General features: G+C 41.0%; 2 protein-coding genes across 2 annotated transcripts; one reads left to right on the top strand and one right to left on the bottom strand.

Annotated features, from left to right (window-relative positions):
- Window positions 1-5,851: 5,851 nt before the first annotated feature.
- LOC109478616 (slit homolog 1 protein-like) lies at window positions 5,852-11,403 on the top strand. Its single transcript, XM_019780290.1, has 4 exons — window positions 5,852-5,929; window positions 7,314-7,513; window positions 8,055-9,033; window positions 9,485-11,403. The coding sequence occupies exons 2-4, from the start codon at window positions 7,321-7,323 to the stop codon at window positions 10,563-10,565; spliced, it is 2,253 nt and encodes a 750-aa protein (XP_019635849.1). The 5' UTR covers window positions 5,852-5,929; window positions 7,314-7,320; the 3' UTR covers window positions 10,566-11,403.
- A 2,413-nt stretch (window positions 11,404-13,816) lies between these two features.
- On the bottom strand, window positions 13,817-21,432 carry LOC109478430. Its single transcript, XM_019779962.1, has 4 exons — window positions 20,737-21,432; window positions 20,183-20,298; window positions 18,871-18,971; window positions 13,817-18,319 (listed from the first exon to the last, which is right to left on the bottom strand). Exons 1-4 carry the CDS (start codon window positions 21,430-21,432, stop codon window positions 18,066-18,068), a joined length of 1,167 nt encoding a protein of 388 aa, XP_019635521.1. The 3' UTR covers window positions 13,817-18,065.
- Window positions 21,433-21,554: the final 122 nt, after the last annotated feature.

A 21,554-nucleotide genomic window follows, 5' to 3' on the forward strand; every position in this document is an offset into this window, starting at 1 on the left:
TCATCGACCTTACTAAGGCATTTAATCTCGTGAGCAGAGATGGCCTATTCAAGATTCTTGCCAAGATCGGATGTCCCCCTAAACTTCTCATAATGATCCAGTCCTTCCACACAGGCATGAAAGGAGTCGTCAAGTTTGATGGGTCCTCTTCTGAAGCCTTTGACATCCGCAGTGGGGTAAAGCAGGGCTGCGTGCTGGCTCCAACCCTGTTTGGCATCTTCTTTGCAGTCATGCAGAAATGTGCCTTTGGTTCTTCAACTGAGGGAGTCTACCTTCACAAAAGATCAGATGGCAAGCTTTTCAACCTGTCTAGACTGAAGGCCAAAACCAAAATACGTGAAGTACTTATCACAGACTTGCTATTTGCAGACGACGCTGCACTAGCAGCTCACACTGAGAACAAACTACAGATACTGTTGGACGAACTCCCATGTGCTCGTCAGGATTTTAGTTTGACTAGTTCGATTTTAGCTTAAAGAAAATAAAAGTGATGGGCCAGGGAGTTGATCACCCCCCATCAATCACCATCAATAACTACGAGCTGGAGGTTGTGCCCAAGTTTACTTACCTAGGCTCCACCGTGACTAACAACCTCTCCCTGGAAGCCGAACTAAAAGGCAGAATAGGGCGAGCAGCAACCACCTTTGCCAGGCTACAGAAGAGAGTCTGGGGTAACCAGAAGCTCACAATTCACACAAAGAGCGTGTGTCCTCAGTGTTCTACTTTATGGCAGTGAAACATGTCCCCTGTATTCAAGTCAGGAAAAGAAACTCAACACATTTCACATGCGTAGTTTACGTAGAATTCTAAAAATTAAGTGGAATGAATATGTCACTAATATAGATGTTCTCACACGTGCCAATATTCCAAGTATGTACAAACTGCTAAAAAAGCGCCGACTCCGCTGGCTTAGACATGTTTGCCGTATGCCAGACGGGAATGTTGCCAATGGGACAAGAACACATGGTCGTCCTCACCTGCGCTATAAAGACGCTATCAAACGGGACATGAAAGACTTGGACAAACAGAACACTCTGGAGACAGGAAGGTAAGAAGGGCTTACATCGGGGGGTAAGAAAAACAGAGACTCGCATCAGAACTGAGACGTTTTAAACGCAAAAATAAGAATAAGTATAGGGTGTAAATGTAGTTGAAGTACTTCATGGTCTTTTAAGACCAACGAATGCCTACTATAGTGAGAAAAACAGAAGGGTTTACTTTAATTTGGAATTTAGTACATTAATCCAAGAAGTTTTAAAAATACTCATCCAACACATAGTTTTCTTTTTCTTACATTAGTTTGTGTAAACTGAGAATCATAGACTATTGCTACCACATGGCAATCGTGAATTGGGGTGTACTCAGAGTATCATGGAATCCAAGGAAAACACTATTATCTAAATCTTCACTTAACAAATTGAGCAGACAGAACTGGTGGAAGGGGAGGTCTCGGTTACAGTAGCGTCAGGGGTTCCACATGGAATTGTCCTGTGACCTCTAGTTTCCCTCTTGCATATAAACGCCGTACCAGATCAGCTTGATTCTAACGTGAGGGGATGACAGGCTGTTACATGTAGAGTTGTCTACACAGAATGTCTCACAACGTCTTAAAAGGCACATGTACACCTAAACAACACATGGCCACATAGACTTCTGTGTTGAAGGGACATCTGATCAAAAGAGGCTAAACCCAGCCCTCCCCATGTGGGCTTGCTCATTAAGTGACGCCATCACCAAAATAAAATTACCCAACCGTATCCAAATTCTTTCTTAGAAAGCGAGCCTCGGTATGCACACAGGATGGCACTAAGGTTCCCATAACTTATGTCACTGGAAAAGACAAATACATACTAGAAAGGCCAATATTTGCTTTGGAGCAAATACAGCGATGGGTTCACCACATTTTACGACATGGCAGGGAAAGAATGAGAAACACAAGGGAAAACAATGATTTACATTGATATAACTATAATATGAAGTAAAATACAACTAAAACAACAGTTGGATAGCTATTCCCTACTTTATTGGTTAGGATTTTTAATTGCATAATGCAAACTGTTGAATTTCAAAATAAATAAAAAACGTTACATGCCCCGCATTCCAATGCTGGAGCAGAAAAGCTTGAAATACCTACCAAAACACTTGAATAAAGACATACTGTCAGTATGGAAATGCTCTGTGCAGGTGTTAATCAAGTTAAATCCCAACAGCCAATCAGCAAGAAATGCTCTGTGCAGGTGGAAATGCTCTATGCAGGTGTTAATCAAGTTAAATCCCAACAGCCAATCAGCAAGAAGAATAGAGGAAAGCTGCATGCCTATTGGTTGATGCCCTGCATTCCATTGTGATGACTCATGCCCAAACGTGGTAAACAAGGCACACTAACACAGTGATACATTTGCTATAACACAGCCAAAAAACTCAAATAAAACCATTCTAAAAGCCTGTATCACAATAATTTAAAAAAAACGCCTAGGGGTATTTGCCCACTGTACCTCCATACCAAATTTCAGGACCTTGGGCCCTAAAATGAAGAAGCTGAATCCATTTAAAAAATGGCAGGAGAAGAAGGAGAAGGAGAAGAAACATCAGAAAAAGCAATATGGGTTCACCACCACTTCGTGGTGTGGTGAACCCATAATTACTTGTAAAGCAGGAATGACGTTTTGAATGTATCAGAAGAGTTTCTAAGAATGTTACCGGATCCAACATGTGTATGTCCTTAAAGTGTCGTTCGTTTTCTCAATTTACACTTTTTTGTGAAAAATATGCATTGCGTGAGACATAAAAACAATTGCTGTTTTTACCCGTTTGCAGCAAAGTTGGAACCATTTCTAACCATCCATGGCTGAATCATGACAATTAAAAAGTAGCTATTTCTTTTGGAAATGGTCGGAATTAATTTTCTTGCATTCTTAACGTCCCTCTGAGGTGTTAGAAGTGCAAGAAAAATACTCATACCAGGACGGCAAAGGGGCGAATAAAACAATGCTCCAGAAAGAAAAAAGAAACGCAAAAAGACGAACAAAGTATGGTTTGATCAGTACTGCTAGTCCACACGTCAATGTTTGAAAAATATACATTCATATTGTTGGCACTGCAAAAAACCCTTGGCTAAACGAGAGAAAACAAATATTTGACCACTTGTGGGGACTACCGTTCGAAAAATCATCAAGCAACATCACTTTACAGTCTTTACTTAGTTTATAAATGGCCAGAGAATTCAAACACCGTATTTGACAAACGGAAACAGAATCTAAAACAATTCGGCGACCTCACTCCCCCCCCTTTAAACATACAGAGATTTTGTAATTTTTGTTTCATCTTGATATTTATTATGGAAATAAGATTATGATCAACACAATGTATTAGAATTGATGGTTTTCTAAACTAAAAATTATTACAGAAATTGTTTATGTAAATTTACATAAAGAACATACCTTTAGCTCTTTTAGGAACAGCATACCAATTTTGGGCCACGTCACCAGGTTGTTTTCCCCTCAAAAGGGACCCTGACCGGTAGGCCTTATTGTCCGTTTCCGTTCTCTCTGAATATAGCGGGGGCACAGTCTTAGTCTTAAAACCATACAAAATTGCCTGTACTTTTTGTTGTGTCAGTCAAAAATCTTAAAACATAAAGATATTTTATAATTTTTGTTATTGTTTCATCTTGATATTTATTATGAAATTATATTAAGAATATGATTAACACAATGTATTAGAATTGATGTACCTTAACTCAACCTTAATCTACCTCAACTCAAAATACATACATTTTATATGTAAATTTACATAAACACCATACCTCTTCCTCAAGTTGTACAAGAATTTATGGTTTCTCAACCCAACTTAAAATACATAAATATTTGTATGAAAATTTACATAAACAACATACCTCTGGCTCGTTTAGGAACAGCATACCAATTTTGGGCCGCGTCACCAGGCTGTTTTCCCCTCAAAAAGAACCTTGACCGGTAGGCCTTATTGTCCGTTTCCTTTCTCTCTGAATACAGCGGTTTCAAAGTCTCAGTGGATTTTCCTCCTTTTTTGTCTTGGCCATTTTTACGTCCTACAGGTCGGGACGATTTCTCGCCGTCTTTCTTGTCTTCATACAGATGTGATATTGCTTTAGGCTCTTCTTTACTCGTATCTTTAGGTGGGAATGATTCCTTCTGCTCTGTTGTGTTCCGGTACAGCCTACATGGTAGCGTTTTCTCTGCATTCCTTGGAATTCTCAGTGTCTCTATTAACAGCAGAGTTCGGAGGGAGGGCCGCCGCTGCATACGGCTCGATAAAGTCAGTAGTTAGAATCTCCGCGGTGTTGTGCCGAGCGTCACCTACTCGTTTCTTGTCTGCCGTCTGCATCTTTCCTCCCTGGTTCCCGAAATGTTCCTTGTTTTACTAAGGTAAAACTTTTCCACACGAATCCACAGAAATTATCGGTGATTTTACACTACAAATATCGATGCTGTCAGGGAAAACCCTGTCAACGCCGTCGGACCAGAAAAACAAGACCTGCACCCGGACCGACTGGTTGTTTTTCTGTCAGAGCAGACTCATTACGGCATCTCATAACATGAGTCATAATACAAAAAAATGCAAAGCAGATGATTTCATCTTGTATTAGGAGGCAGTAAGTAACAAATGTAATCAACTTTAAAGAAACCCAAAGTCTCTTTGAGCACGACATCAGAAAAGTAAAAAAATTCAGAAAGTCTGATTAACAATCTAGACATGTACACCTTTGGTAACTGAAAGAAATCTAGTCTCTTTGATACTTTAAAGTACAGGTCCGTCAAATATCGAATCGATTGCTGTGCCACGCTGATCACCCCCCCCCCCCGTGCACCTGCTCCCAACCTCCAGCCAACAATCACCCTACCATGACCAAAGCTCTTGTTAACATCCGAATGTTTTAAACGTATTGTGCCATCATTATATTGGACTATTGTATGTCAAATTACTGATTTCATGTATTAACAGGTGAATTGTCTATGGTATTAGTACCGTACATGGTTGTAAATTTGCATCCTATTTTTTCAGTAATAAAAGTACTAGTATTATTTTCCTTTCCTTTAATCTAATGATCAGGGTTGCGATGTTTTCTGGGCGACTAGAGTTTCTTTCTTTATTTATTTATTTGAATTCTCCAGACGAGTGGAAGGGAGGACAAAACAGGTGTATATACACCTTTACAAGTTGTCCTCCCATACATTACAATAATACAGTACAAATAATACAATAGCAAACAATCCATAATACAATATTTGCATTGGAACGATATTAAAAACCATACTAATACTAATGGCGTCTTTAAGCTGTACAGGAGGCGCACCCGCATGCGGTGGACCAAGAGCACGGAGCGTCAGAAATGAAGTGCTCATTGAATCTGGCAAATGTCACTTTCATTTTTTTTAACAAGTTGACGCTTGAATACTGAAATGTTGGACAGTCGGTTGGCTTGGACTACTAGATTACGAAGATCAGGACCCAGATTATTCCAGACTGTGACAAGCCGTGGGAAATAGGAATACTAGTAGGTGAAGCCTGATGTTCTAGCTCTGAATGGGGTGCAGATGAATTCATGAAGTTCAAGAGTTCATGGATAATACCGATTTGAAGCGTGCGGAGTTCACTACGGTTTACTTTCGCGCGCTGAGAAGAGTTGTCGTAAAATCGCATGCGATCCATTTTGCGATACCCCTGACGGTGCATCTTGGGAAGGGTAAAAATCGCCAATTACGGCGTCATAAGACATGTGGAATGGAGCCTTCTGATTGGTTAACGTCACCCGGCTATATGATAATGACCGTTAGTTACCTCCTGTCATGTGCCAGTCCCAAGACTGGCATATATTCAAACATGATCAAAGTTCACCCATACGTTACAGGCAGTGTGTTAATACAAAGCTGTTGGCTCGAATTAAGCGGTAAGTCTGCAATTTTACCACGAATTTTTGGTTGGATGTTGTTGCATTTTATAGAATTCGACACTATAAGATGTACACCAGTCCCACTGTAAACTACCGAGGCAAGGAAATAGTTCTTATAGTGAATTATTGTAAGGGAACCAGCAATAGGATATCCCAAATGTGAGCCGCAGAACTAATTTTACCTCCATGCCATGAAGAAATGCCCGTACGAGTATATATTAACTTTGTAGCCATCATGATAAGACTTTGTAATCCTGAAGACGTACATGCTTTTGTAATTAAGAATGGGAACAATACACCCTATCTCACTGGTAAATAATTTAATTAGGGTGGCAAATACCCTTATCATAGGATCAGTAGAGTCAAAGAAAAGAAAACGGTATCATGACTATTTCAAGTACCAGTCACATCTCGCTGATATGCATACAATTGCTATACGCCAAAGAAAACAGTTACTCAAACAACTGGATATGATTTTGGAAACGTCAGACGTTTCAGCTAGTATCCACTAGCTTTCGCCAGTGACTGAAAGACCAGAGGAGAAATGCCGGTTTATAAGCACAAACTATTGATTGATATATAAATGACATGAAGACAATTTTGGAAGTCGAAAAAGTCAGACAAGTCAAGACAGGATAATTGCTATACTTTAGTTCTTAAAATACAAATACACAACACGTAGTGGGTGCTCGACTTGGACCCAAGAGGTCCCGGTTCGAGTCCTGACATGCTACTGATCCTGTGCCCTTGGGAAAGGCATTTAACGCGACTTTCCTAATTTCGCCCAGGTGAAAATGAGTATTACATGTATGTGTTACCTGTCTGTTTGTGGAGTGTATGACCGTAAGTTACCCTCGATCATGCGCCAGTCTCAAGACTGGCTTATTCAAATATGACCTAAGCTGACCCATACATTACACAGTGGGTAGATAAAAAGGCATTGGCTAAAACTCAGTGATAAGGTTGTCATTTTACTGCAAATTTTGTGTTTGGGGGATTTTGCGCGCTTCAATGAAATCACGTAACTACTCTCATTGGGGCAATCTCCTGAAGAAGACCAGAGTGACAGGTAGCCTCCGTAGCAGGCTTATAGAACTGGGGGTTTGGTGGTCTTCGGCTGTTTTCTCATTAGCCCAGTTAAACTGGGGTAAATCAATAGGCCGGCTATGTTGTCTATATGCAATCAGAAAATAGCACATAAAAGATCCTGAAGACCCCCCCAAAACCCCCTGTTTTTTAATAGCTATGGAGGCTAAGTGACAGGTCGAATTCTCTAGATAAGAAAATTTACCATGTGTATCCAACACAAAGTTTTTAACTTTGTTAAATACAATATTAGATCCGGAGTTTACGAAGTCTCTACGTGTGTGTTTATTTTTAGAACGACAATGGAGGCTGTGCGGCTGTGTTATTACACAGTGTTGGTGTGTTTGTTTTATCACCTGAACCCGTCTGAGGCCTGTCCAAAGTCCTGCTTTTGTCGTGACTACTTTGACAACAATTACTCTGTGTCTTGCAATGGACCAACTATCTCAGCCATTCCAAGGGACATTCCCAAAAATGTGACCGACTTGGATATCGGTACGTATATCGATATGAATTTTACAGGAACTAAAGCATTATGACAAAATAGGAAGAAAAAATCTAAAAGAATTCCTACTGGTCTGATAGACTTTTTAATTAAACATGCATTCACCTAATGTTAACGTATTAAAACGTGTATTCATTTTAAGGTAAGTACATTTTGTACATTGGTGGTTTTGAATGTGAAATTTAGACATTTTTGTAATGAAAACACGTCTGTTTTCGAGGATCCTCAGCAAACCGAAATAGCATAAAATTTACACATCTTTCAGGTAAATTCCAGCCCTTAAGCTCGGCAATAAGCAAATGATTAAAATTAACAACCCAAAAGCAGTTTACCATTTTTACTAGCGGTTATATTCCATTCGTATTTGATACCGTTTCAACAGAGTTTATGAAAAAACACAAGACATTCGAATAAATCATTCATGCAGTATTTATAGAAGCAACGGAAAACACTTAGTCTAAAAATATACAATGTTTGCCGTACTGTTGCCAGATATTACAATATCATTATTGTTCCATATAATTTCATCAGGCAACACCCAAATAACCATGCTTCGACGAGGTGATTTTGTTGACATGCCAAAACTCACTTCTTTGAGAGTCGGGTGGAATGAAAACCTTACAATGGTGGAAGAGGGAACATTCGACAACTTACTGGCACTGACGTCTCTTAGACTTGACAACAACACTTTCACCAAGCTGCCTGCTGGACTCTTCACCGACCTGAAAAACCTTGCCCAATTCGATGCCAGAGCCAGCAAACTGGAGACGATCCCACGTGGCCTGTTCACAGATCATCCGGCATTGGAAGAGATTCAGCTGTTTAACAACAACATTGTCGATCTTGAAGAGGAAGCATTCGCCAGGCTACCACTACTAAGATCCGTGGATCTCAGCTCTAATAAACTCACGTCTCTTTCCGGGCCCATCTTTCAGGGTTCTGGGAAGCTGACCAAATTGTCTTTTCAAAATAACTACATTGTCACTCTTGACAATCATGTATTCATAGACATACCAAACATTGAGGAATTAGATCTGAGCAAAAACGACATTGAAGGCATTGACGTTGGTGCATTTTATGCCTTACAGCACCTAAGCATTGTGAATTTGAGTAACAACAAAATCACGAAAATTGATAACATCTTTTACAGCCTTCCTAAACTCCATACCATCTATCTGTATGCTAACAAAATTTCTGTTATCCTCAATACAACCTTCGTTGCCCTACCTGCTTTGAGCACGTTGAACCTTGAAGACAATGCCATCATTGCGGTAGAAGGCGGTTCATTCCAAGATCTCGGCAACCTTCGGTCCCTGTCTTTGAATTCAAATCAGATTTCGCAGATTTCACTGACAGGTCTCCACTCCGTAACCGAGCTGTACATAGGTTCTAACAAACTGCACCAGTTCCCCAGTAACCTGGGTGGTGCAGACCATCTTCAGACATTGGACCTTAGTGACAACCCTATCCAAGAACCGCTAGGTCCTGAACAATTCTCTGCTTTTCCCAGGTAAGATATCGTGACGCCAAAAAACAGTTCCTCAAGCAACTGGATATGATTTTGGAAACGTCAGACGTTTCAGCTGGTATCCACTAGCTTTCGTCAGTGACTGAGAGACCAGGGGAGAAATGCAGGTTTATAATCAGAAACTATTGATTGCGCTTTTCTCCTGCATTTCTCCTCTGGTCTCTCAGTCACTGACGAAACCTATTGGATACCAGCTGAAACGTCTCACGTTGCCAAAATCATATCCAGTTGCTTGAGGAACTGTTTTATGGCGTATCTTATTACCTGGATGTCTAACCTTCATCGACGTAAGATATCATGACATTCATGCAGTAGTCTGACCCATCAACGATTTTAACCGTTGAACACGATTTACAAATGTGAACTCATAACGCTTAATCAACGACATTCCTCTTATCTCGCATATTTATGATTTATTTTATTTCCAACTCAGACTCTCCAAACTGTTCCTATCCAACATCAGCTACCTGAAATCGGTAGGGACTTTCGAACCGACAGTGCTGTGTGGGTTGGACTTCCTGGACACTTTGGACCTGTCTTATAACGGGCTCATCGACATCGCACCTTTTGAATGCACACCGACCATCACTGACCTCCGGCTATCTTATAACAACCTGACTTTCATCGCATCATCCCTGTTTCACAGTCTGACTCAGCTAGTTTCGTTAGGTCTGTCCTCCAATCAACTCAGCTACATGGACCCTGACACCTTCCTCGGATTGGACAAACTGGTTTCCTTCGACTTAACTCTGAACAACTTCACCAACATGGCTCACGTGGCTCCGGCCCTGGCTAATCTACCTGTGTTTCAGGTTTATCCAGACTCTCTGTATGGAAACCCGTTCGTCTATCTCGGGCCTGAGTCCTTTCCGACACCGATGAAGAACGCCACCGGCTTCAACATCCCATCGGGACATATCCGTGTGGTTGACGAGGGGACTTTCTCCGCTACATCTTTCCCTAACCTCACCAGAGTGCAGCTTACGGACAACCCTTTGCGCTTCCTCCCAGCCAGTGCTGTTGACAAACTCCCAAAGTTGACAGACCTTGTCCTGTTTGACAATACGTTCAAATGCGACTGCCAACTGAAAGGTCTCGCGACGTGGCTTAGGGAAAGCGGTATTCCACGTGTCTTTCTGACCTGCGCCAGCCCTCCAAGTCTACGAGGCAAGGACCTACAGGACGTTCCGCTCGCCGACCTCACATGTGACTGCCAACGCGAGGAAGCGCCCTCTATCGACACAAGGGGGAGCGACACATCCGTGCATGAGGGCCAGACCGCCACGTTGAAGTGTAAGATTTCAGGCTGTCCTGAGGCCGAGTTTTTCTGGACCACCCCAACAGGAGCCATCCTGGCTGTGGATTCAGGGTTCCCTCGAATGGAGGTACTGGACAGCGGTACTCTGGTGGTGACAGAATCAAGGGAAGAGGACACAGGAGTGTACATCTGTACCGCTGTCAACTACCGAGGCAAGGCAATCAAAGAAGTACCTCTGGTAGTGACAGGTTTCTGACAGCGAAATTAGTTTTTAATTTGTCGGCGATTAACGGGTGCCATCTCGTGCTCCAATCTTACACCCCTATCAAATATAGCCTTCTATAGCTCTCCGAAGGTTCTGAATGTGTGACAGGGGCTTTAACCAATCGCAATCGCCAAGTACATTATGCACACCACTCATTTTTTGGTTTCTTAAAATTTAAGAAACCAAACTTTTGTTACCCTTTCTGTTTTACTTTTCATACCCCTTTGCTCAGGCTAAATGTGGCTTATTTTAATGTGGAGATTTTATTACTTTCTTTGTTCGTAGCTTACGCAAAAAAAAATCATTGTCCTAAACAGGGCGCAATTTGCATAAATATTAAAAGAAGTTGATTACCCTGGAACAACGAGAAATTAGTTTACATTATGTAGTTGCTTAGATTAAGATGTTTAATGTACTAATGGTGATAGTGGAGATCCCAACGTGGATATTTAATTACTCCTCTACCTTCAACTGTGTTTATGAGATTTCTGGACCATCGTAATAAGTAACCAATTATGCGTTATTCACTGACGATACACAGAGGACGGAAATGATAAAGTTAACAACACTTTTTTTAGTTCAACTGAATCGTACCAAATCATTATTTGTACTTAAATTAGACAATGTGTTGAATACAATTACTACATGTACTATTATACAGCGCTAGCCTAACTTACCAGAACAGTCTATACCACACAATCTAGCTCTATTATCTACAGCTTATTCTAACCATCTACGTATGGTGATTGATGACGTTGGAACAGTTTTGTTTCGTTTGAACAGAATTGAATGAAAACGTCTGAGTATAACGTTGTATTGCTTAAATCTTCTAGGGTTCAGTTCTTTCTGAAAATAAAACGAATTTAAAAAAACGGCAGAAAACGGTTTTGAATGTGTTTATTGAAAAACAAGTATTAAAAATGTACAGAGCATTTAGTAAAAACGAGATGTTACTAGTCTTGAACTATATACGACGCAATAGGTTTGTTTAATAGCTTCCAAGGTTTCTTACTGAATTCGTATTCTAGTATACAAAATTAGTCAAAACAGGTTGTTGATAAGGTTATATTCTATACCATTTAGCTTATTAGGAATACGGAACAATATAAAGTACAATGCGTAATACACTGTACTTAGTTAGAGATTAGACAGCATAAATTAAATTTAAGTATGACAGGAAGAATGAAGACGAAAACGTAACTTTTGAGAATCAATCAATCTCTTACATGGATTCCTTTCTTTATGGTAAAAACGAAGTAAAATTACATTTTTAATGTTTTAATTGAAAACAACAGAAATCATTACAAATATACACAGCCTTTAGTAGAAAACAAGGTGTTAATATTTGACTACTAGTAATAACAACGCATTAGGTTAGTTTAGTAGCTTCCAATGGTTCTTACTAGATTAGTATACATTTATATACACAAATGTAATGTATGGTTAAAATGATCAAGCTGAGTTTCAACTGAAGCATGTTGATATATATTTTGAACTTCTATAAACAACAGTACAACACTGCAGAGTGGGTTTGTATACACTTACACGAACATCATACTACATTTTCTATACCTATGAAAAAGCATAACGCTATAAGAATGCGATCTTACGGATAGTGTCTTACTATGTGCAATTCTATGCAGTATTACGTTCCATTTTCTCATAACAACACTGACTGGTAACGGTTTATAGCATGACTATTATTCTACCTGACCCAACTGGCGGAAGTTTTTGCCGCACTGCCTACCTCTGTGTATTTTCTTCCTTGATTCTTATCCATGTTGTGGGGTGTTACACACTGTACATTACCCGCGAGCCCTAGTTTTGGGGTCTTCGGAGGATGTCATCCATAAAATGGTGTGGCCTTATAACAGTTAGGATTTGCCCCCAAACATCGGTTTTCAACGCGACACCCGTTCTGAATTCGGACTTTACAATGGCGATGAGAAACAGCAAGGCGATCGTCCAAACAAGCTTAAGGTACATGCACTAGAAAAATATCAGCAGTACTCACCGAGTGGTCTTTTATGTATCTACTAAGGGAACTGAAACCGGTTTGGTAGGTTTACACTTGATTATGGAATAAAGCAATGTACACAGCGAGGTACGCGCGGTTTGACCAATGCGGCACTTAAATATAACAATAGGTACTTGATTCTGTCGGCAAATTCGAATTTACCGACAGTTGACATGGCAATATTAGTCATTTTCCGGCAGCTGTGGCGTTCCCGGTTTAATGAAAAGAGCAATCAAACAATGGGGTTTAACCCTAAACAGTACACCTGGGGTCCGCGCGGACCCCAGCACTATATATTCTGTAATATCTTTTTTGTTTCTAAAGATTTTTTTCTGAAATTTTTAGGTAATTGTTACCCACAAAGTTGTCTCTCAATACAGCGCAGAAAACTCCGTTTCTACCATTTATAAAAAAAATTATATTTGATTTTCTTTTGGGGTCCGCGCGGACCCCAGCCGGCTTTCGATCATAATGGATACACTGGCGTTCTTATACATTGCCTTATTTCCGTTTTATATGTTTTATGCACTCATCGTATGTCTACCAAGTTTTCAGAGAATGGTGTAGTAATAGAATTAAATTTTAATAACTTTGGTGTAATTATGACGTCATATGACGTCAGAGCTAATAATATAGTCCGCCATATTGGATTTTGACCAATGACGTCATCAAATTAGCATATTCTATGCATATAAAATGATTTAACTTATATTTAATTATGTAAGATGTTATTAAAGTTGGAAAAGAAGTGTAATTTAATATAAAACTCAGAAAATTTTTATGTTTAAACCAAAATTACTTCTATTTTCAAAAAAATAGCCCGTTGCCATGGCAACACAAAAAAACATCAACTTACTAGTATTAAACTAATATGAACTTTTTTTCCAGAGACATTTTAAGAAAGGTCTTCAAATTTGATATTTCTAGCGCAAGCCGTTTAGCCGCTATCTGAGATCAAAGTTGGGCCTCCAAAGCCCCTTCAGTCTGAAATGGGTTTAAAAATCGGGTATTTCTTCTTGTCTTCTTTTCTTCACCAAAAAATAGAAAAAGTTCAAAATGTATGATTTTTGTATGTAATGTGGACACAGAGGTTCCCACATCACTTTGCAAAACAATTGAGCTGGTAGCATGTTGATAATTTCTAAAAATTAGCAAAAAACTGTTCTGGGGTCCGCGCGGACCCCAGGTGTACATATTAATCAGTCCGGGAAGGTGTACTGTTGAGGGTTAAACAATGGAGATTTTACATGTTAAAGATACACGTTTCTGTCGGAGAATTTACTGTCGGGGATTTAAATATCAGTCATTTTCTCCAGCGGTTGGAGTGTGCCCGGTTTAAATCAATAAAAGGAGCAATGGAATATAAAATTGAATGTAAATTTAATTAATTGTAAAAGATACACGTTTCTGTCGGAGATTTTACAGACAATAGTTTTGTTTGTATGAGGATAAAATCAATGGCAAAGATGCACTGACAAGAACACATGTTGATAGGAAATATTGTCTGTGAATAGTAACATGCATTTTAACAAGTGACCTGAAGGTAGGAAAACAAACATCGCACGTGGTTTGCCACATCAGAAAAAAAACTTTATATATGCAAAATTTATATGTGCATTTCTTGGCATTCAGCCATTAGTTTTCTTGCCACGTTTCAAGGCAATCTTTACTTTCTCTAACTGTTCATAACACATGACACTTTTCTGGAAATCGCCAAGTTCCCTCCAGGAAACACAAAGATTTTGTAATATGTTAGCAATGTTTGTGAGAACGCTGTTGTCATCTTGAAGATCTCTCCACATCTGGAGTGCTTCTTCGTAACACGTGATTGCTTTGCTTTGATCTCCTGTATTGCTGAATTCTGTGCCCAGGTTCGTTAGGGAAGTAGCGATGTCTTTATGTACTGCTCTGTGTCCGTATAGACGTCTTCTCATGTGTAAAGCTTGCTGGTGATACCGCCGTGCTTTGTTATGATCTCCCAAGTCCCCGTGAATCACGCCTAGGTTGTTGAGTGAGTCGGCAATGTCAGAATGTGCTGCATCGTGGCCATGAAGATTTTTGCTCACCTGACATGCCTCTTCGTACAATTCTAATGCCTTTCTGTGGTCGCCAAGGTTTCTCCAAGAACCTGCCAAGAAGATGATTGAGGTCAAGATATCTGGGTGTTCATTTCCATATATTGTTCTGCTCATTTTTAGAGCCCGGTCTTGGAAAGTTGTTGCTTTTTCAAAGTCACCCAGGCTCCTCCAAGTGTAGCCTAATTTGGTCAGTACTTCCGCAATGTCAGGATGTGCTGAATCCCGTCCATGCATTTGTTGCATCGTTTCCAAAGCCTGGTTATACCATGATATGGCTTTTTTGTAATCACCAAGATTCAAGTAGGCGGTTCCAAGACAAACATGTACTGTTATATTCTGATGGTCCACAACTTCCCCACGCATGAACCTTTCCACCGTTACAGATCGTTCTAAGAACTTTATTACGTTCCTGTGATTTCCGACTCTTACCCACAGCCCTCCAAGCTTTAGTAACGAAATCGCGATGTCGGGATGCATTGTGTCATGTCGATGTATTTGTTCGTACATGTGTAAGCCTTGCTCATGGAAGCTGATAGCCTTTTCGTAGTCCCCAAGCTTAGTAAAAACTTCACCAAGGGAGAACAAGCAATTTGCTATTTGCGGATGTGCTGCGTTATCACCATAAACAAGTCTGCTCATCCGTAGAGATTCTTCAATGCATCTTATAGCTTTCTGGTGATCTCCAAGTTTAAGCAATGCGTTGCCCTGATTCAATGCTGTTGTAGCAATGTACTGGTGAATTGTACCCAGGATCTGAATTTCGTGAACTTCGCCGTGTCCTCCACTACGTCTTGGTTTAGTGGATCCGGAGGTTGATAATACATGTGCCATGGTAAGATGTGTTGTGCTGGGACCACGTATGCTGTTATATATAGTCATCGCTTCCTGATACAACCTCAGTGTCTTTGGCATGATCGCCCAACGAATTACAGGCCACGCCCAAGTTATTCAAACTTGAAGCCATTTGTAGATGTTTTGCATCAGACCCGTACATATCTTGACATATGTTCACCGCCTCTTCCAATAACTGCTTAGCTTTTAAAGTGTCGCCGTGTTGACTTAATACACAGCCCAGGTTGTTGAGTGAAGAAACGATAATCTCATGTGATGCATCCTGACCATAAATTGTTTTACTCATCTCCAACGCCTCCTGAAAGATGTATATAGATTTTTCATAATCACCCGATTGTTTCAAGGCATTGCCGAGACAATTTAGCGACCTTGCGATGTCAGGATGCGCTTTGACCGACCCATATATCCGTTTGTGCATGCTCAAAGCTTGATGATGTAACGTTATTGCTTTTCTGTAATCCCCTAGACATCTCCATGATTCCCCAATAGAGGTGAGTAATGTAGAAATGTGTGGATGGTCAGTTTCAATCCCATAAGCAAGCCTGTACAGCTTGAGGGCGGTTTCGTAACAGGAGAGGGCCTTCTTGAGATCTCCAAGTTCGCCCCAGACTGAGCCTAGATTTTCGAGCGATGAGGCAATTTCTGGATGTGCTGTATCGTATCCATAGATGGTCTTTTTCATGTGCAAGGCCTGTTCAAGGAGTACTATCGCCTGTCGGTGATTGCCTAGTTTCCTCCATGTGTATCCTAAGTTGTTGAGTAAAGACGCTATCATTACACTAACTACTTGTTCTCCAGGTGAAAGTACGCGTTTTGTCATCTCCAATGCCTCCTCTTGGTAGATGATTGCTTTTCTGTAATCACCAAGACGAAGCCAGGTCCCCCCTGCGAGACCGAGTGCGCATGCAATAGCTTGATGGTCTGCGTGTTGTCCAAAGATGCGACGGTATTCAAGTATCTCCTGTTCATGAAATTTAATTGCTTCTTTGTAATTACCAAGTTCAGTATGTGACCTGCCAAGATTGTGGATAGCCAACACACCTGTAAACTCAAACCATTCCGGACAGCCTATATTCAAAGACTTGGTTTTCTTCCAGGTACTTAGGACCACCTCATTGCTGCGGATAGCCTCTTCATGATTGGCTGAATCACAGCGAACATTTGCTAGCTTGCTAAGTACTGTCAGAAACTTTTGGGGCTGGTGGACCCTAGTGTAATTCAATGACTTCTCAAACTCATTCTCTGCCATTGTGTAGTTGCAGAAGTTTGCATGTACTAGTCCTCTAATGTAAGGTGTTGAATTCAGCATGGCCGAAGTGAGCAAAATGTCTCGCCAATGTTCGGACGACTTTGCAGTCATTTCTCGAAGAGGGAACGCGGTGTAGTAGTACCTGAACAGCATGTGTTGATTGGGAATGTGAAACACAGACGAAATCGCCGTATCAACAGAACTGTTACCTCCAGTTTCTGTGTCAACAGCGATGAGCGCCGATATGTTTTCCCGTTGTCCTCCATTACACAAATATGTCCTCAGCCTCAGTTCTGCTGAGATGCTTACCAGCACACACAGATTGTGGGCCGTGTCTCTACTTACATGGTGTTGTCTTCCCATTGCTTCAATGATACCCCACACTGACATTGCGCTTATTCCAAGCACCAGTGCGATATTCTGGATGGCAATACCGGGAAATCGGTAAATTCCTTGCTTCACGTTCATGATACTTGATGACAGTCCTATCTTAAATTTCCCCATGTCTTCAGCTATCAGGTCGCCACTGGAAGTAGAATGCTCACCGGTCTGTGCTAATGTTCTATCCACTAGACTCAGATACGTGTCAACTAACGCCTTGTCCCCTGCTATCAGACAGGCGTTACGTAATACGTCAGACAGGTGGTATCCCTCTGCAACGGCTACGTCTTCCTGCTGGAATCGTGCCATATTCCTTGGTGTTTGAATCAACTCCAGCGGCTCTTTGCTCATCGTCCGTTGCCTTCCCAATGGCGTTTTGCAGGCCCAAGGCATTGCACCGTCAAACGACATACCGCGGGGTGTGATCGAGTCATAGAACCAGCTTGCCTCTGGTTTTGGGGAGTAAAAATCATTCAAGGACTTGATGCCCATCGCGGGAAGAATAGTCTCACCTAGGCTGATGATCTTCAGGTGTAAGTAGTGTGTAAGGTTGCGAAAGTACGTCTTGGTATCGTCGGAATCCTTCTTTCCTCAATCAGAATTGAGAATTCTAGATCGGAATACGGTGTGACCAGTTCCGTGGCCTGTGAACCTAACCCAATGAAAGCATACTTGCACGGAGGCTGTCCGATGATGCTGACGCATTCGTCAATGAAATTCTTCAAAAACGTAGCCCTGTCTGCTGCTATTCTGTGGAACAGATTTCTGATTGCTTTGGATCGACCAGCCTCCAGCATTCGAACCTCTGGATCATCTTCCTTGTACATGTACTTGTACGGATCATGTAAGCGATCAATATCGTCCAGTTCACGTTTTTACATCCAATCGCATCGTTTTTAGTTCGTTTCTGTGCCTCATGCCGACTTCGCAAGTTCTCCAATCACATGATACCCCGACTGTTTGCCGTAAGAAGGACTGCTCCGTTGTGTTGATGAACTGGTGGAGTTTTTCTTGAAGTCTTCGTTCCCTGTTCTGACCAGAGATGCCTGGTACAGAGCTGCCGCCTTTGTGAAGTCTCCTCCGTCTTTTGTCATCTTCCCTCGATCTTTGTAGACGTTTCCCAGTCTGTGAAGACAGTCAGCTTCAAGCTCCAAGTAGGTTGGTTTTCCTGTGAAGAAAGAGATTAAATTTTACAGTAGCGTGATAAATATCACTTTTAAGAATAATTAAATATAACTGACACCAGGTTTTGACGACATTGAAGTCTTTGAATGTCTTCTTGGTCTCTTTTGGATTAAAATGAAAAACAAGAGATGAATACCTAGGACCAATTCACCAAAATCTGCGTTGCCTTTCAGTTTATATTCTGCCCTGTTTCCTTTCACATTGCATGTACATGTACAATCTCACTTTCCTCTAAAATAAGTCATCTTAGGGGTCCGATTCTAAATCAACTTTATATGCGGCATGCATTTATCAGTGCCCATTGATGACTCTTCGGGAGTAATATTTAAACGTTTCGGCAACATTTTGCTGCCTTACTCAATGTAGCTATACTCGATTACATTTAATTTTTGCTAAAACTCTCATAGAAGAGAGAATAGTTGCCCTCAAACAAGCCTAACTTGGATTTTGAACTTTGACCTGGACTACAATACATCATCACGGCTGCACATGCGCACTCAGACCTCTGTAAAATGACTTATCTTTTCCACTTACCATGTACTAGTTTTAGGGCTTCCGCAAAATCCTGCTCCGCTTCTTCCAGATCTCCAGACTCCATTCTACTCTGGCCTTTCTTGGTGCGGTCTTCGTATAAGCTGTGCATTATAAATAAGAACATCTATGAATATGATTTTAGACACCCGGGACTGTTTCTCCCTGAACGTACGGGAACTGCACTGTATGAACAGCGATAAATACCCGATTGAACTAGAGGTCGGAGATCTCATGCATTCGTCAGATGGACATTGTTCTAGTTAAAGGAACGATTATACTAGAAATCAATTTGGTCTAGAGTACAAAATAATCTCTGTACTCCCTTTTCCCTTTGTTTATTCTATGACAGTGTCGCAAAATGTAATGAGAAGATGTGATGAAAGGAAAGAATCAGAACAGGGGGGGATTATTGCTGTTCTCGTTAAACGTTGTTGTTACACTTTGTTCTTGTATTCAAGTTGCGTCCTAACCTTTTTATTTCCACATTTAGTATGTTCCAAACCTATGCATCTGTTGTTGTTGTTTTTTTTTTGGTCATGTATTTTTTCGCGCTTTTGCAATAGATTTAAGGTCTCCAGTGGACATCACCCATAAAAATTACTTGGTCTGGCCTTACAATTTAGGGAGTGACCTGCCTGACGCATGTCCACCCCCCACCCACCCCCACAGTACAGCCCCTCAATTGTAAGCAATTGATCCCAGATGCGGGGACAGCTGTCCCCCATGTGAATCAGGGCAGAGGTTGGTGGAGGAAAATCATGATGTATCTAAGACAAAAGGTCCATTGCATCGACATAGGGACCCCCCCCCTAAGGCCCGTTTTAGACCTTGACCTTAACTATACTCCAGTTATTTTGCTCACAAGCCACAGACACAAAAAGTCCTCTGCAGTAACGTTGGGACCCCCCACGAAGCCCAAACTTGCACTTGACTTTGACCTCAACAACGTTAATCTGCTTGCAAAAAATCATGGACATGAAATAATGCCTTTAAGAGTTATTCTGCTAAATCCGCAGTCACCCACAATCCGGCGAGACAATTCCATAGTCTTTCTGACGAAGACAATTACATCATACAATGGATTTACAATGCATACGATTGTATAGCTGTATTATTAGTACTATTACGCAATGAGGGCCCCTTACATATAGCTATAGCGTAAAGTTATTTACGCTTCAAACAAACGTGGAATCCCTTAAATCAAAATTGCGAAATCATTGCAAATATTTTAAAAATCATTTCCACTATCAAATCTACAGAATAGTTGCTATGGACAGTGTTGTTTACGATTAACGGAGAGCAATGAACTTACCGTAAAAGCTCTGAGTCTTCAGCGTCTGATCCAGCGTCCGGGATAGGGATAACTTCCCTTCCCCGGTCTTTTGTATTCTTGAACTTTGACCCTCTAATCCCTCTTTTGCATAACATCTGTATATATGAAATATAAGGATAAAGGCAAACTTCAATTTATAAATAAGCTCGTCAGAATCAAGAGAAAATTCTCTTTTACATTGAAAGATGTATATAAGAACTGTCTACTGATCTTCTGTGTATGGAGGTTTTGTTTCCGGTGCATGCTTTTGTCTGTGCACATGGGGAGACCATTTTGACCTCAAATCGACCCTCCTGCCAGTCTGAGTCTATACTGTTTCCCCAAAAGCTTCCTGTGACCCTACTGTATTCAAATAGCTACACACAAAAATCCGAAAATAAAATCTCCGTACGTAAATGTGTATACAAAACTTGTAAAAAATGGAAAAATTGAAGTAAAAGCCGAATTCCACTTTTTTTATTTTTCTAATTCAATTGTTTTGTAATTATGGAAAACGTTTTGGACAATCAGCAAGTATTCAAAGCATGACTTACCAGTTTCACTTCTTCCGTGACCTTCTCTGCGTACTTGTAGCGATGACTCAGTACCTCTTTCGCTTCCGGTTCCTCACAGCGCCCTCTTGCGTTGTTGTACAGTCCTTCCGCTTTCGACAGCAGAAGTATGTCCAAACGTTTCTTTCCTTCCTCAAGGTACAAATCCCCGAGAGATTTCAGACTCTCTTCTTCCAAAACTCTGTCACAAGTCGCGATAGCTGTTACCAATATCTTGGTGTACTCGTCCTCTAAATTCTTTACGTCAAAGCCAGCAAGGAGTCTGTCCAAAGCAAGAAATGTCTCGGCAGCACGTAGCACACTGCTAGAAGAGGAACAGTCGCCATTTTGTGCTTCCTCTCTACTGCTCGCTGTTATACAATGTTTCTCTTCTAGTTTCCCTGCAACCTTCTCCAAGTATCTAGACCGATGTTGCAGTGTTTCTTTGAGATCCCGATCCTTGCAGCGAAGAAGGGCGGCGGTGTAAAATGTTTTACACTTCCTAAGTTCTTCAGAAGCCTTGGAGGACTTTCCTTTTTCTAAGTGTAAGTCGCCAAGACATTTCAGAGCCTCTACCTCCATGTAGGAGTCCCCATTGGCTATCGCGTCTCTTAGCGCCCTTCTGTATCCTGCCTCTGGGTTCCCTGTGGTCCTGAGTTGTATCTCCAGATGTCGGTGTTTCTCCGAGAGACTTCCCATGTTAACGGTTTGGTCGTACTTGGAAAATGACTTCTGTTGCTCAAGAGCTGAACTGGCCTGGCGCCTGACGTCCTTTGCATCATATCCTAAGTTTCGGTTTCAGTCACAAGACTAGCTGTCAG

This window comes from Branchiostoma belcheri, unplaced genomic scaffold, assembly GCF_001625305.1.
Source record: "Branchiostoma belcheri isolate BF01 breed outbred unplaced genomic scaffold, Haploidv18h27 scaffold44, whole genome shotgun sequence".
Lineage (NCBI taxonomy): Eukaryota > Metazoa > Chordata > Leptocardii > Amphioxiformes > Branchiostomatidae > Branchiostoma > Branchiostoma belcheri.